This window comes from Physeter macrocephalus, chromosome 16, assembly GCF_002837175.3.
Source record: "Physeter macrocephalus isolate SW-GA chromosome 16, ASM283717v5, whole genome shotgun sequence".
In the NCBI taxonomy this organism is placed as follows: Eukaryota; Metazoa; Chordata; class Mammalia; order Artiodactyla; family Physeteridae; genus Physeter; species Physeter macrocephalus.
Window position 1 is genome coordinate 48,877,792 of NC_041229.1, and position 13,917 is coordinate 48,891,708.

General features: G+C 37.4%; 1 protein-coding gene across 11 annotated transcripts in view; it reads left to right on the forward strand.

Annotated features, from left to right (window-relative positions):
* Positions 1–13,917, forward strand: part of DLG2 (discs large MAGUK scaffold protein 2) — a 2,147,153-nt gene that overhangs the window by 1,461,726 nt on the left and 671,510 nt on the right. For all 11 annotated transcript variants that reach the window (XM_028501170.2, XM_055091363.1, XM_024131657.3 and 8 more), the window contains one exon: positions 8,402–8,452. In XM_028501170.2, the coding sequence (XP_028356971.1) occupies positions 8,402–8,452 (51 nt within the window). The remainder of the gene's footprint in view (positions 1–8,401; positions 8,453–13,917) is intronic.

A 13,917-nucleotide genomic window follows, 5' to 3' on the forward strand; every position in this document is an offset into this window, starting at 1 on the left:
CTGTTCATATTTTCTATTTCTTCCTGGTTCAGTCTCAGAGGTTGTGGTTTTCTAAGAATTTGTCCATTTCTTCCAGGTTGTCCATTTTATTGACATATAGCTGCTTGTAGTAATCTCTCATGATCCTTTATATTTCTGAAGTGTCAGTTGTTTCTTCTCGTTTTTCATTTCTAATTCTGTTCGTTTGAGTGTTCTCCCTTTTTTTCTTGATGAGTCTGGCTAGTGGTTTATCAATTTTGTTTTTATCTCAAAGAACCAGCATTTAGTTTTATTGATATTTGCTATGGTTTCCTTCATTTCTTTTTCATTTATTTCTGATCTGATCTTTATGATTTCTTTCCTTCTGTTTCTTTTCCTTCCTTCCTTTGGGGTTTTTTGTTCTTTTGCTAATTGCTTTAGGTGTAAGTTTAGGTTGTTTATTTGAGATGTTTCTTCTTCTTAAGGTAGGATTGTATTGCTATAAACTTCCCTCTTAGAACTGCTTTTGCTGCATCCCATAGGTTTTGGGTCATTGTGTTTTCATTGTCATTTATTTCTAGGTATTTTTGGATTTCCTCTTTGATTTCTTCAGTGATCTCTTGGTTACTTAGTAGTGTACTGTTTAACCTCCATGTGTTTGTGTTTTTTACAGTTTTTTTCCTGTAATTGATATTGAGTCTCATAGCACTGTGGTCAGAAAAGATACTTCATACGATTTCAATTTTCTTAAATTTACCACATAAATTTGATTTGTGACCCAAGATATGATCTATCCTGGAGAATGTTCCCTGAGCACTTGAGAAGAAAGTGTATCCTGTTGTTTTTGAATAGAATGTCCTATAAATATCAATTAAGTCCATCTTGAATAATGTATCATTTAAAGCTTGTGTTTCCTTATTTATTTTCATTTTGGATGATCTGTCCATTGGTGAAAGCGAAGTTTTAAAGTCCCCTACTATTCTTGTGTTACTGTCAATTTCCCCTTTTATGTCTGTTAGCATTTGCCTTATGTATTGAAGTGCTCCTATGTTGGGTGCATAAATATTTACCATTTTTATATCTTCTTCTTGGATTGATCCCTTGATCATTATGTAGTGTCCTTCTTTGTCTCTTGTAATAGTCTTTATTTTAAAGTCTATTTTATCTGATATGAGAATTGCTACTCCAGCTTTCTTTTGATTTCCATTTGCATCTAATATTTTCTTCCATTCCCTCACTTTCAGTATGTATGTGTTCCTAGGTCTGAGGTGGGTCTCTTTTAGACAGCATATATACGGGTCTTGTTCCTATGTCCATTCAGCCAGTGTATGTCTTTTGGTTGGAGCATTTAATCTATTTACATTTAAGGTAATTATCGATACGTATGTTCCTATTACGGTTTTCTTAATTGTTTTGGGTTTGTTTTTGTAGGTCTTTTCCTTCTCTTGTGTTTCCTGCCTAGAGAAGTTCCTTTAGCATTTGTTGTAAAACTGGTTTGGTGGTGCTGAATTCTTTTAACTTTTGCTTGTCTGTAAAGATTTTAATTACTCTGTCAAATCTGAATGAGATCCTTGCTGGGTAGAGTAATCTTGGTTGTGGGCTTTTCCCTTTCATCACTTTAAATATGTCCTGCCACTCCCTTCTGGTTTTCAGAGCTTCTGCTGAAAGATCAGCTGTTAACCTTATGGGGATTCCCTTGTATGTTATTTGTTGCTTTTCCCTTGCTGCTTTTTATATTTTTTCTTTGTATTTAATTTTTGATAATTTGATTAATATGTGTCTTGCCATGTTTCTCCTTGGATTTATCTGGTATGGGACTCTCTGCACTTCCTGGACTTGACTGACTATTTCCTTTCCCATGTTAGGGAAGTTTTCAACTATAATCTCTTCAAATATTGTCTCAGACCCTTTCTTTTTCTCTTCTTCTTCTGGGACACCTATAAATCTAGAGTTGGTGTGTTTAATGTTGTCCCAGAAGTCTCTGAGACTGTCCTCAATTCTTTTCATTCTTTTTTCTTTACTCTGCTCTGCAGTAGTTATTTCCACTATTTTTTCTTCCAGGTCACTTATCTGTTCTTCTGCCTCAGTTATTCTGCTACTGATTCCTTCTAGAGAATTTTTAATTTCATTTATTGTGTTGTTCATTTTCTGTTTGCTCTTTAGTTCTTCTAGGTCCCTGTTAAACGTTTCTTGTATTTTCTCAGTTCTATTTCCAAGATTTTACATCAGCTTTACTGTCATTACTCTGAATTCTTTTTCAGGTAGACTGCCTATTTCTTCTTCATTTGTTTGGTCTGGTGGGTTTTTACCTTGCTCCTTCATCTGCTGCATATTTCTCTGTCCTCTCCTTTTGCTTAACTTACTGTGTTTGGGGTCTCCTTTTCACAGGCTGCAGGTTCATAGTTCCTGTTGTTTTTGGTGTCTGCCTGCAGTGGGTAAGGTTGGTTCAGTGGCTTTTGTAGGCTTCCTGATGGAGGGGACTGGTGCCTGTGTTCTGTGTTCTTGTCTTTCTGGTGGGCAGGGCTGAGTCTGGTGGTGTGTTTTGTGGTATCTGGGAACTTATTATGATTTTAGGCAGCCTCTCTGCTAATGTGTGGGGTTGTGTTCCTGTCTTTCTAGTTGTTTGGCATGGTGTGTCCAGCACTGGAGCTTTCTGGCCATTGGGTGGAGATGGGTCTTAGCGCTGAGACGGAGATTTCTGGGAGAGCTCTCGCTGATTGATATTATGTGGGGCTGGGAGGTCTCTGGTGTTCCAATGTCCGGAACTCGGCTTTCCCACCTCAGAGGCACAGGCCTGACACCCAGCCAGAGCACCAAGACCCTGTCAGCCCCACGGCTCAAATGAAAAGGGAGAAAAAAAGAAAAAAAAACCTGATAAATAAAATAAATAAATAAATTATGAACATAAAAATTTTTTTAATTAGTAAAATAAAAAATTTTTTTAAGTATTAATAAAAAGAAAAAACAGAAGTGAGCAACCAAACCAGTAAAGAAATCCACCAATGATAACAAGCGCTAAAAACTATACTATGATAAACTTAAAAATCAGAAACAATCAGTCGCAGACAACAAACCCCAAATCTACAGTTGCTCCCAAAGTCCACCACCTCAATTTTGGGTTGATTTGTTGTCTGTTCAGGTATTCCACAGATGCAGGGTACATCAAGTTGATTGTGGGGATTTAACCCTCTGCTCCTGAGGCTGCTGGGAGAAATTTCCCTTTCTCTTCTTTGTTCACACAGCTCCTGAGGTTCAGCTTTGGTTTTGGCCCCGCCTCTGCATGTAGGTCGCCCTCAGGCATCTGTTCACGTGCAGACAGGACAGTGTTAAAGCAGTGGCTGATTAGGGGGCTCTTGCTCATTCAGGCCAGGGGGAAGGAGGGGTATGGTAGTTATAATTGGAATGCAGGACGAGCCTGCGGCGGCAGAGGCCGGTGTGAGGTTGCAACAGCCTGAGGTGTGCCATGTGTTCTCCCGGGGAAGTTGTCCCTTGATCATGGGACCCTGGCAATGGTGGGCTGCACAGGTCCCCTTTGGGGTTTCGATAGTGACCTGTGCTTGCACACAGGGTTCTTGGTGGCTGCAGCAGCAGCGTTAGCGTTTCATGCCCATCTCTGGGGTTCAAGCTGATAGACTCAGCTCACGCCCATTTCTGGAGCTCATTTAAGCAGTGCTCTGTCTTCTGTGGGCAGACAGGGAAGGCATCCCCTCTCCTCGCACACCCCAAAACAATGGTCTCTTGCCTCTTAGGCAGGTCCAGACTTTTTCCTGGCCTCCCTCCTGGCTAGCTGTGGTGCACTAGCCCCCTTCAGGCTGTGTTCACGCAGCCGACCCCAGTCCTCTCCCTGGGGTCTGACCTCCAAACCTGGAGCCTCAGCTCCCAGCCCCCGCCCAACCTAGCAGGTGAGCAGACAAGCCTCTCAGGCTGTTGAGTGCTGGTCAGCACCGATCCTCTGTGCTGCGGGAATCTCACCGCTTTGCCCTCTGCACCCCTGTTGATGCACTCTCCTCCGTGGCTCTGAAGCTTCCCCTGCACCAACACCCTGTCTCCGCCAGTGAAGGGGCTTCCTAGTCTGTGGAAACTTTTCCTCCTTCACAGCTCCCTCCCAGAGGTGCAGGTCCCATCCATATTCTTTTGTCTCTGTTTTTTTCTTTTTTCTTTTGCCCTACCCAGGTACGTGGGGGATTTTCTAGCCTTTTGGGAAGTCTGAGGTCTTCTGCAAGCGTTCAGTAGGTGTTCTGTAGGAGTTGTTCCACATGTAGTTGTATTTTTGATGTATTTGTGGGGAGGAAGGTGATCTCCACGTCCTACTCCTCTGCCATCTTGAATGTGCCCCCCCCATTTTTTATTTTAAGACAGTTGTCGCAGATATCTTTAAATATTGTTCACGTTCATCACTCTGCTTTATATGCTAAAACCATAAGATTCAGAGATAAGTCTTATTTACTATATTATAATCACTTATAATAAAGGGCAGAATTAGTACATTATCTGTCATATTCTATACTACTAAGGAATCAAATATATATATATATATATATATATATATATATATATATATACACACAACAAATAGTAAATAGATCTGCCACAGATCTTGCATGTGGCAACAGTGGGGCTGTGGCTCGAGTCCACTTGTATATTTTGTGTATTGGATATCACACTTCTGTGAGGTTTTAATATGTTTGTGTTTGGTACCTCTTTAAGGACTGTATGTTTCTTGAGAATAGGGATAATGTCGTAAAATCTTTATTTTCTCACTACCTGTCACATCACTTGGCACACCATGCATGCTCAATACTTGTTCATTGGGTGGAATTGTGTTTAGTCCTAAGAAGCCAACACTTTGATATTCATGTTTTAGCATTTGTTTTAATCTGTGATATGGGAATGTATAAAAATTCATTCATCTTACATTTTAATATGCTATTAGTTTTAGTGAAATTACAAATATGGAAAAGAACAAAAAAATCAAAGAAATCATTACTTAAGATTCCAATTAAAGAGCATTAAAACATGGACTAGTTCACATGTGTTATTCATGAAAAACCTCTTTTCAGGAGATAAAAGTAGATCTCAAATCAAATTATATTATCACCCAGGCAGGTGGTACTATAGCGCTGAAGGAAAAAAAAAAAATTATATTATCACCCAGGCAGGTGGTACTATAGCGCTGAAGGAAAAAAAAAAAAAATCAATGAAATTAACCTAAAGACTGTCAGAGAGAGAAAAATATATGAAAAGTATTCAAAGTTTATGAAATTAGAACTTTAAATACCAAGTTTGAATTTGAGTAAGTTATGCTATTGTCTTAACTTCCGTATGAGGCCAGGAAGGCTACATGCCCAGAACTATGCAGGACAATGTGTGGCATCAATTTGATTTTCTAGCCACCATAGAAACCTACCAGCTGTCATTACATAACCATTAGGTTCAGAAAAATCAAGTATCTGAAGAAAAACATATTTCAAAACTGGGAAATTCCATCTACTTTAGTGACCCTCCATGTCTAAAATACTGCCAATCCTCTCACTTTTCCAGGTGGAGGGGAGACTGTCAGCGATGGTCAGAGCCAGATCTGAAATAATGAGAGCCCTCTCCATGCCGCTGTACAGGCTCCAGACTATCAGGATCATAAAACATTACCTGTGTGCTTAAATATCACAGGAAGTATTACTGGTCAAGAAAAAAAAAAAAAACATATATAATTGGCAGTATTTTTCAGGAAGAGAATCCTTTGTGAATTAAAAGGCATATATTGTCAAACTAATTGGGAGTAGAGTGAGGCCACTGAGACAAGTTCAGACAATAGACTGTAAACTACGCCCCCCCAGCAGATGATGGGAGCCATTCACAACAGTTTTTCTTGGTTTTTCTGAATAACAATACACAAAATTATGGCTAGGAGGGAATTACTGTTCATGCCTTTTGTCTCCTTACCACTCAATAAGCAACCATTCTTCTAAGCAAATGTGAACAAAAAATATTTAGACTGTTGAATTGGTGTACTCCTCTGAAAAGTTAACTAAATTTTCACAAATGTCACAGCGTACTCTTATATACCTCTGTTTAGAACGGAGGTATAGTTCTTTCTGTTTCACTCTTTCCCCCAAGGTCTTTGCCAAGGGACCTTGTAGGATTTCTTATCTTAGAGGTCCTTAGGCAGAACATAGATCATGCTCTCCTAGTGACGAAACAATAAACAGTAGAACCTCTTAAATGTCTTTCCTGAATTCCCACTCTGGCTCTTATTATTCCATGTTTTAAATGCTCCTCAATTAAAGGTTGAAATATTGCTTCACCTGTGCTAAAATCCTTTCACTTTTTTATAATTTCACTAAATCCTGTTGTAGTCATGGAATATTTTCTTTTAAAGGTAAGGTTACAATCCCAACCTGGATGTCCTCTTCCCCTCTTACAAAGAGATCCTGGATACTACTAAATTAGGCAAATGACATAATTTTATTGGGTTGAAAACTAAAGACCCATGGAGTAAATGTAAGCCATCAGTGGTTCACCTAGCTGACTGGGGAACTTCTGAATACAAATTAGGTTGTGTATAAATAATGCTTTTAGGATCTAAAAGTCAACATATATGATCATACAAATGTTCAGCAAAGATTTTGGTAGACCCCAGCTATGCAATGTGTGTCACTAAAATGTTCTTGTCTTTTAAGCACTTCCTAACAGAATTTTCACCTCTGATATTTATTATCAGAGGCTTGTTTTCTTCCCTTTGAAGTTGTCTTTTTCTGTGCAGTTTGCAACATTTTAATAACATGAAGGTCTCCACTCTAGAGAAGCACTGAAGCAAAAAAGAGCTTCATGGAGCCATGCTGTGAGAATTAAAACACATCACATTAACCTAGCCTTCCCTCTCTGCCTTCTCTCTGTCAACTAAAAAAAGTTATGAATAAAAAGGATTAATATGGAAACAAACATATACAGGGAGTTTTGAGTTTCCTTTTGTACTTTTACGTGTGAAGAACAAAAATATGTCTATAAAGTTGCTAAAGCTTAGTTCTAACATCATCAAGTTCTCTCCTCTGAGTCACTAAGTTGCTGAAGCCCAGAAAATCAAATTTGGTTTAGGGCTGTTTGATAATGTAGTAACACAGTAAAATGTGATTCCCCAATTAGCTCATGTAATTAGAAAATCAAAAACGTGCTCTAAGTGGCTGGTGTACACACATAAGTAAAGTCTATTGTCATTCTTTATATTTGCTGATGATAGTTTTATGCCTTCAATTAATGATACCATATACAAATTCCTTATGGAAGAGAACCCACAAGCGTCTGTGTTTATAAATCAGATAAATAATTTAATTACTTAGTTCAGTCATTCATTCATTCACTCTTTTTCCCCTTCATCATTTCTTTTTTGCCAGCCTCTATTCGGTAATGGGGCTATCTGATCCTTGCCTTCCATAGAGCTCTCAATATGCAAGAACTATATTTAAATTCTTCTAAAGAAGGGACAGTAAACTGAAGTTAGAACATTACAAATATTATGGCTTTTTGGTTGAAAATTAGATTTTTCTGGCTGATTTCTAAATGTTAATGATGTTGCCAAGACATATATAAGAAAAAAGAAACCACCTATTCAAGAATTTTCTTGCTCAGAGGTTTTGGCTGGCTGAGAAGGGCTCTGTGATAGATAAAAGTGGGAATTGAATATTTGTTAGATTATTTTAAAGTAGCTCTTCATATATTCTATATTCATGTCTGTTGAAATCTAAGGCATATGTTATATGTTGCCTGGCTATATTTAAAATGTTTCTCTCTGTAAGTTTAAATAAATTTAAGGGTTGGTTGGATGGTGAAAAATGCTTTCTCACTAGGAATTTCAAACATGTCCTGGTTTGTTCTTTTCTCATTGCTACTGAAGTCATGGTTACATGGTCCAGGGCTTCCCAACAAATATAACAAGAGGATAATGGGGATAAATTACCTGAGCTTGAACCAATAAAGAAAAGGCATTTCTTATGCCTAATGACATGGTCATTCTTAATGCTGTTTTACAGCCAGAAATGTCTTATGGTTGTGCTGTCCTTGCCACTGATTTCTTAAGGTCATGTTTTAGTGTCCATTCATGGAAAACTTTAAAGATATTAGGAAATTTTTTCCCCTTGTAACAGTAACATTGCCCCTAGTTGGTTTATTCTTTGTAAACCCACAGTGCACATTTTGTATTGTTTCCTGTCCCCCAAACATCACAAAATTCTAAGGGATGCAATAAGCGTTTTTTTCTAGAGTCTCACTCATATTTTAGAATAGCTTGGATTATATTTCATTTGGATGAAAACATACAATCACAAACATCAATAAAGTGTGGTTTATTCATAGCCAGGATGAAATTTAACCCCCTAATGTAATTTAAAATGCAGCTCTCTCCTCCTCAAAATGTATTTAATCTTTCTCTCTATTTTTTTCCTATTTACAGGTCAATGGGACAGAAATTGAATATGAGTTTGAAGAAATTACACTGGAGAGGGTAAGTAAAAAACCCAATAATCCAAAACCCTAATCTTGCATTCCACATTCTGCATCCTAATGGGTTGTCTTGTGAAAATGTGCAATTGTGTCTTATACCCTGGAAATTTCTAACAGCACTCACAATGAGAATATTAATGAAATGCTTGCAGTGGAGGGCATGGAGACAAGCAGACCAAATCACCAGAATGTTCAGTATGTAAACTACATTGCCAGGATTTGGAGAAATGGATAGGAAAGACAAATATTCAGTGAGCTTGTATGATACTCTTTTCCGGTTGTTTTCATTATAAATGTTTTTCTATAATTTTAAGATATAAAATATTTTCATTTATGTGATATTAATACTATCTTCATAACTACCATTACCATGCATTTTTTAGTTTAAAAAAACAAGTGATGGATTTTAAAACCTCCCCCATAGAGAAGAACATAGCAATCCTGCAGAGCTCTGCCAGTGTGTTGTTAAGACCTTGGCATGGGTTTGACAAATTAGGGAAATTCTGTGTACCATAACCCTAATATATAAAGATATTTTACAGAAGAACAAAAGAAAGGCCAAAGACCGCCTAGAAAAAAAAAATGACTGAAAGGTATTAACAGGACATTCATCAAGAAAGAAAAGGCCAATAACATCCAAAAACCTGCTCAACCTTATTATTAAACAAAGAAAACAATGGTACTAAACAGTTTTTGTCAACCCCATTGGCAAAACATTTAAAAGAAAGGTTAATGTTCACTGCCATTGAGTGGGCCTGGAAATTGGAGTAGCCATGAAAGAGCAGTTTAGAAACATGGATCAAAAGCTTTAAAATGGACACTTTTTGACCCAGGAGTTATACTTATAGAAATACACAAGTCTACAAAGAATGTTCATATTGGTATTGTTTATAATAGAGAAGACTGAAAAAGCCGAGTATTTAATAATACATTATTATATGTCCACATAACAGAAAATTGAGTTATATTAATAGTATTTTAGAAAAATATTTAATTACAAGGATAGGAGGTCCAATCAGACTCTACTATTAAATTAAAAATCAAGTTTAAAAATGACATTTAGCAACGGGAGAGGCCGCAACAGAGGGAGACCCGCATACCACACACAAAAAAAAAAAAAAAAAAAAAAAAAAAAATGACATTTAAATATAATCCAATAAACACAAATAAAGCTATATATGAATAATACACATTCACAAATATTTACATAAAGCCTGGAAAGATATACACCAAAATGTTAAAAGTGGTTAACTCTTCTTAAGGATTTTTGGGTAGTTTTTAGTTACTTCTTTTTGTTTATATTTATTTCCTACACTTTCCATAATAAACATGTAATACACATATATTAAAAAGTAAAAATGTAACTATTTTTCCTAAGCTATTATTCAAGCATGAACTCAGACTCTATATCCACATTTACATGTATTTTTCCTTTTCAGTTTACTGATAATTCACTTTCCTGAGTCAGGGAATTTCTCACTTCCAGCCTAATTTTTATTGTGAGTGGCTTTAAAAGGAAATTTACATTAAAAGTTAAGAGTTTGACAGATGGGTTCTTTAAAACTTCCATTATGAACTTTGATAAAATTTTAAAGGCATGTTAAATGGAAAAAAGTGAGGCTTGTGAAAAATTAGCCCCAATGAGAAAAGAAAAGATATTTCTCCTTCTAAATTACTAATCTTCTCTCTGGAATTAGCTACATAAATTGTGGGATGGAGTGCAAAATGAAAACGTGAGGCCCTTGTTTAAAAACTAGTAAGAATTAAAAGATGGCAACAGCAGGAGCCTTCTAAATGTAAGACCTTGTTCAACTACACAGATCTCATGCTTATGAGGCCAACCTCTCTGACTCTGAACCCCACACATATATACATCTTGACTAAAACGCCATTTAGTTACCCTGGCTTTACAAGTCAGAAATAGTTAGAAGCTAACATTGATGTGAGGTAGAACAGTCTCTAGGAGTCAGACAATTGTGGGTTCTAGTATGTGTTCTGATGCTTACTTGCTTCACGAGACAGCTTGCCATCTCACTTCCCTTACTTCCTGCCCTAGGGTTCCTGATCACACTCTGAACCTTGTGGTGACCATTAGCTGTACCCCCTCCAAGACCTCTGTGCCAAACATCATCTTCTCAGAACACCACCTCCTCTCTGCCCTTAACATTTCTTCTACTGCCCCCACTCCAAAAATTCTTCACCCCCATTGGGACCTCGAATTATTGATTTCACCATTTACCTCCTGTTTTCACCCTTCTTTATGCCCTCCCCTTACTCCTCCCCTATAGCATATGTTTCCTGGTCCCATCACTCTAATTCTTCTCGCACCCTCAACATTTTTTTTTCTTCTCTCTTTTTTTGTGTTCATCCAGCAAACTCTCAGCCCTGTTAATCTACCCTGGTTAGACCTACACCTTCCTGCTTACTCCATGCCAGCACCTGGGTAACTGAACATAGCTAGAGAAGCACCTAGTCATCTCAGTTTAAATTTATAACTATTGGTCTCAAATGAACGCTCAAAACACCCGAGCAATTCTTATAAATTTCTTTAGAAGAATCATTTTCTCTTTCTCTGGGACAAAAGTTTCATATCTCATTTGCTTCCCTCAAATCTCAAACACTCCCTCCCTCATCCTCACTCTTAACTATTGATCTCTCTTCATATGGCCTTGAGAAAATCCAAGCAATCAAATGAAAACCACCTTACTTTCCTCCCACCAGCTCCACTAATGTGCTCTCCCCATAACAATGAAGGAATTTTCCCTGCTGCTTTCCAAGGCCAGCTCTTCACCTGTGACCTGGTCTCCATAACCTCTTATCCATTTAAGGACTTTGCTTCTGGAGTTTTCTCCTCTCTCTCCTGCAATATCAGTTTCTCTCTTGCTTTTTCCCAGATAAATTTAATTTAGACATGATGTAATATCTCTCATCTTAAAGAAAAAGTATGTCCCTTGACCCAGTGTTCCCCACCCCCATTACTGCCTCATTACTCTATTTTGCTTAACCAAAAATCTAGGGAAATTGTCTATTTGCATCAACTCCACTTTAGTACCTCTTTTTCTTATTTTAACCTATTTCATGTTTTCATCCTCACAGTAGTCCTAAAACAGTCCCTATCAAAGTCACAGCAGGTTCCATCTTGCTAAATACAAGCATCAGTTCTCAGTCCTAACTGACTTCTCAGCAGCATTTGATGCAGCTGTCATTGCCTCCTTCCTCAAAGATGTTAATTTCTTAGCTTCCAGAACAAAACACTCTCCTGTTTATTTACCATGTCTTCAGTGCCCTTTCTCAGTCTCCTCACCAGCTCTTCCTCCAATTGTTGGAACACTCCAGAAACCCAGTGCACAGACCTCTTCTTAATCTCTCCTCATTCCCTTGGTGATTTCACCCAGACCCATGGTTTTAAATACCAACTATCAACTTCAGATTCCCAAATCTGAAGTCATGACCTCTTTCTCACATTCCAAATGTGTACAGCTAGCTGTCCAGTTGGCATCTCTCCTGAACATTAAGAAGATCTTCTAAACTTGATATATTCCTAACAGAATTCATGATTTCCCTGCACTCGCTATCCTTAGGGCCAAAGCTGCTTCTACCCTAATATTTGTCATCTTAACTAATTGGCTCTATTATTTTCCTTGTAATTCAGGCCCCCCAAAATAATAATAATATCTAGGAGTCTTGTATAATTACTCTTTTCCCTCAGCATCCAGAACAAGTCCTACTGGTGGCACCATAAAAATATATTTCAAAATCAGGTGCATCTTACCACCTGCTCTGCTGAATGCTGGTCCAAATCAATATCATCCCATGCCTGAACCACTGCAATAACTTCTACTTTTGCCCATTCTTCTCCACAAAGTAGCCAGAGTAATCTTTTTCAAAATATAAACCAGATCATACCACTTTTATTCCTAAAACCCTCCGAGAGGTGATAATTACACTCATTATCATCACCTACAAGGCTTTATACAATCCGACCTCTGCCTCTCTCTCCAATATTATGCCCTAACCATCAACTTCTAGAACATTTCACTTCAGCCATACTGACTTTCTCATCAGTCCTCAAATGCCAAGCTTTTCTCAACTCGAGGCCTTTATATATGGTATTCTATATGCCTGGGAAAGTCTCCTGTCAGCTCTTTATAAGGTTTGCTCATTTCATCGTTTAAATGTCAACTCAAATGTCTCCTTCTCAGAAAAAATCTTTCCTTTGTACCCCATTTAAAGGAGTGCCAGCTTCCCTATCACACTTTTTTCCTTTTCATAGCTTTATTCTTTTATAATTGTACTTACTAATATCTGAAATTTATAGTACTTATTATTGTTTACTTTGTTAACATCTATGTCCCCCCTAAATATATACTATATATAAATATATAGTCAACTCTATATCCAATTTGCCTAGAACAGTGTCTGGAATGTAGTATGCATTCGGTGACTATTTGGTGGATGATCGGATTATGCCTGTGCTCTGCCACTGTAAGTACAGTGAAGTAGAGACACATGGCCTGTGTTTGACTCCTGGCTCTATCACTTGCTGGTCAAGTTACTGTGAGCTGAATACTCAACCTTTCTGTGCCTCAGTTTCTACATCTGAAAATGAGGCTAAGGTATTTGTAATCACCTCCTAGGACTCTTGTATTATATGAGTTTAGATAAAGGTTTAGAACAGCATGCATCATAATTATTCTTAACATTTCCTTTATGATAATGTGGTAGTTCTCACAAGTGTTATTTATCAGGATCATTGTGGAAGCTTAAAACCTAGCTTCCCAGTGTCAATGAACAATTTACATTAATCTAACAAGAACTCCTTTCATACCAGCTTTCCCTTTTTTTTTCTTTTTTTCTTCCCCAGTTACTTGGTTAGATGTCAGACATCCAATGATGAAATTATGGTCTTTGCTATATGTGTTTGCAGCTTACACTTTTTCTACATTCCATCACTATAACATTTAATTTAGTAATAAACTAACCACCTCCAGTAACATCCCTGTGAGGTGGATATTGCTAACTTCATTTAACACATTAGGACACTCATAATTTAAATGAGTTTAAATTAAACTCAGAAATTAACTCACTTGTCAGAAGTCACAATCTTAGTAAAAATGGAACTAGGATTCAGCCCCATACCCAACAGACATGAAAACCTAAGTTCATTGCCACTAAGTTAAACTGCACCAAATTAAGCTCAAGTGTTTTTTCTCCAAGGAACTTTTCTTGATTCCCCCTCTTAGGAAAGGTGCCCCTTCATAAATTAACACAAGGAGAGAATTTCTCACACTAAATGATGAATAAAATGTCTTTCCACTGATCTGTGAGTTCTCTGATGGAAGGAATTTTATTATAGTGTTCTTTATATTACTATGATGATATAAAAAGAAAAGGGAAAGCCACTGGACAATTTGAGGACAAGCTGATGACTCCTCTCCTAGAGCATCACTGGTCAATGCATTGACC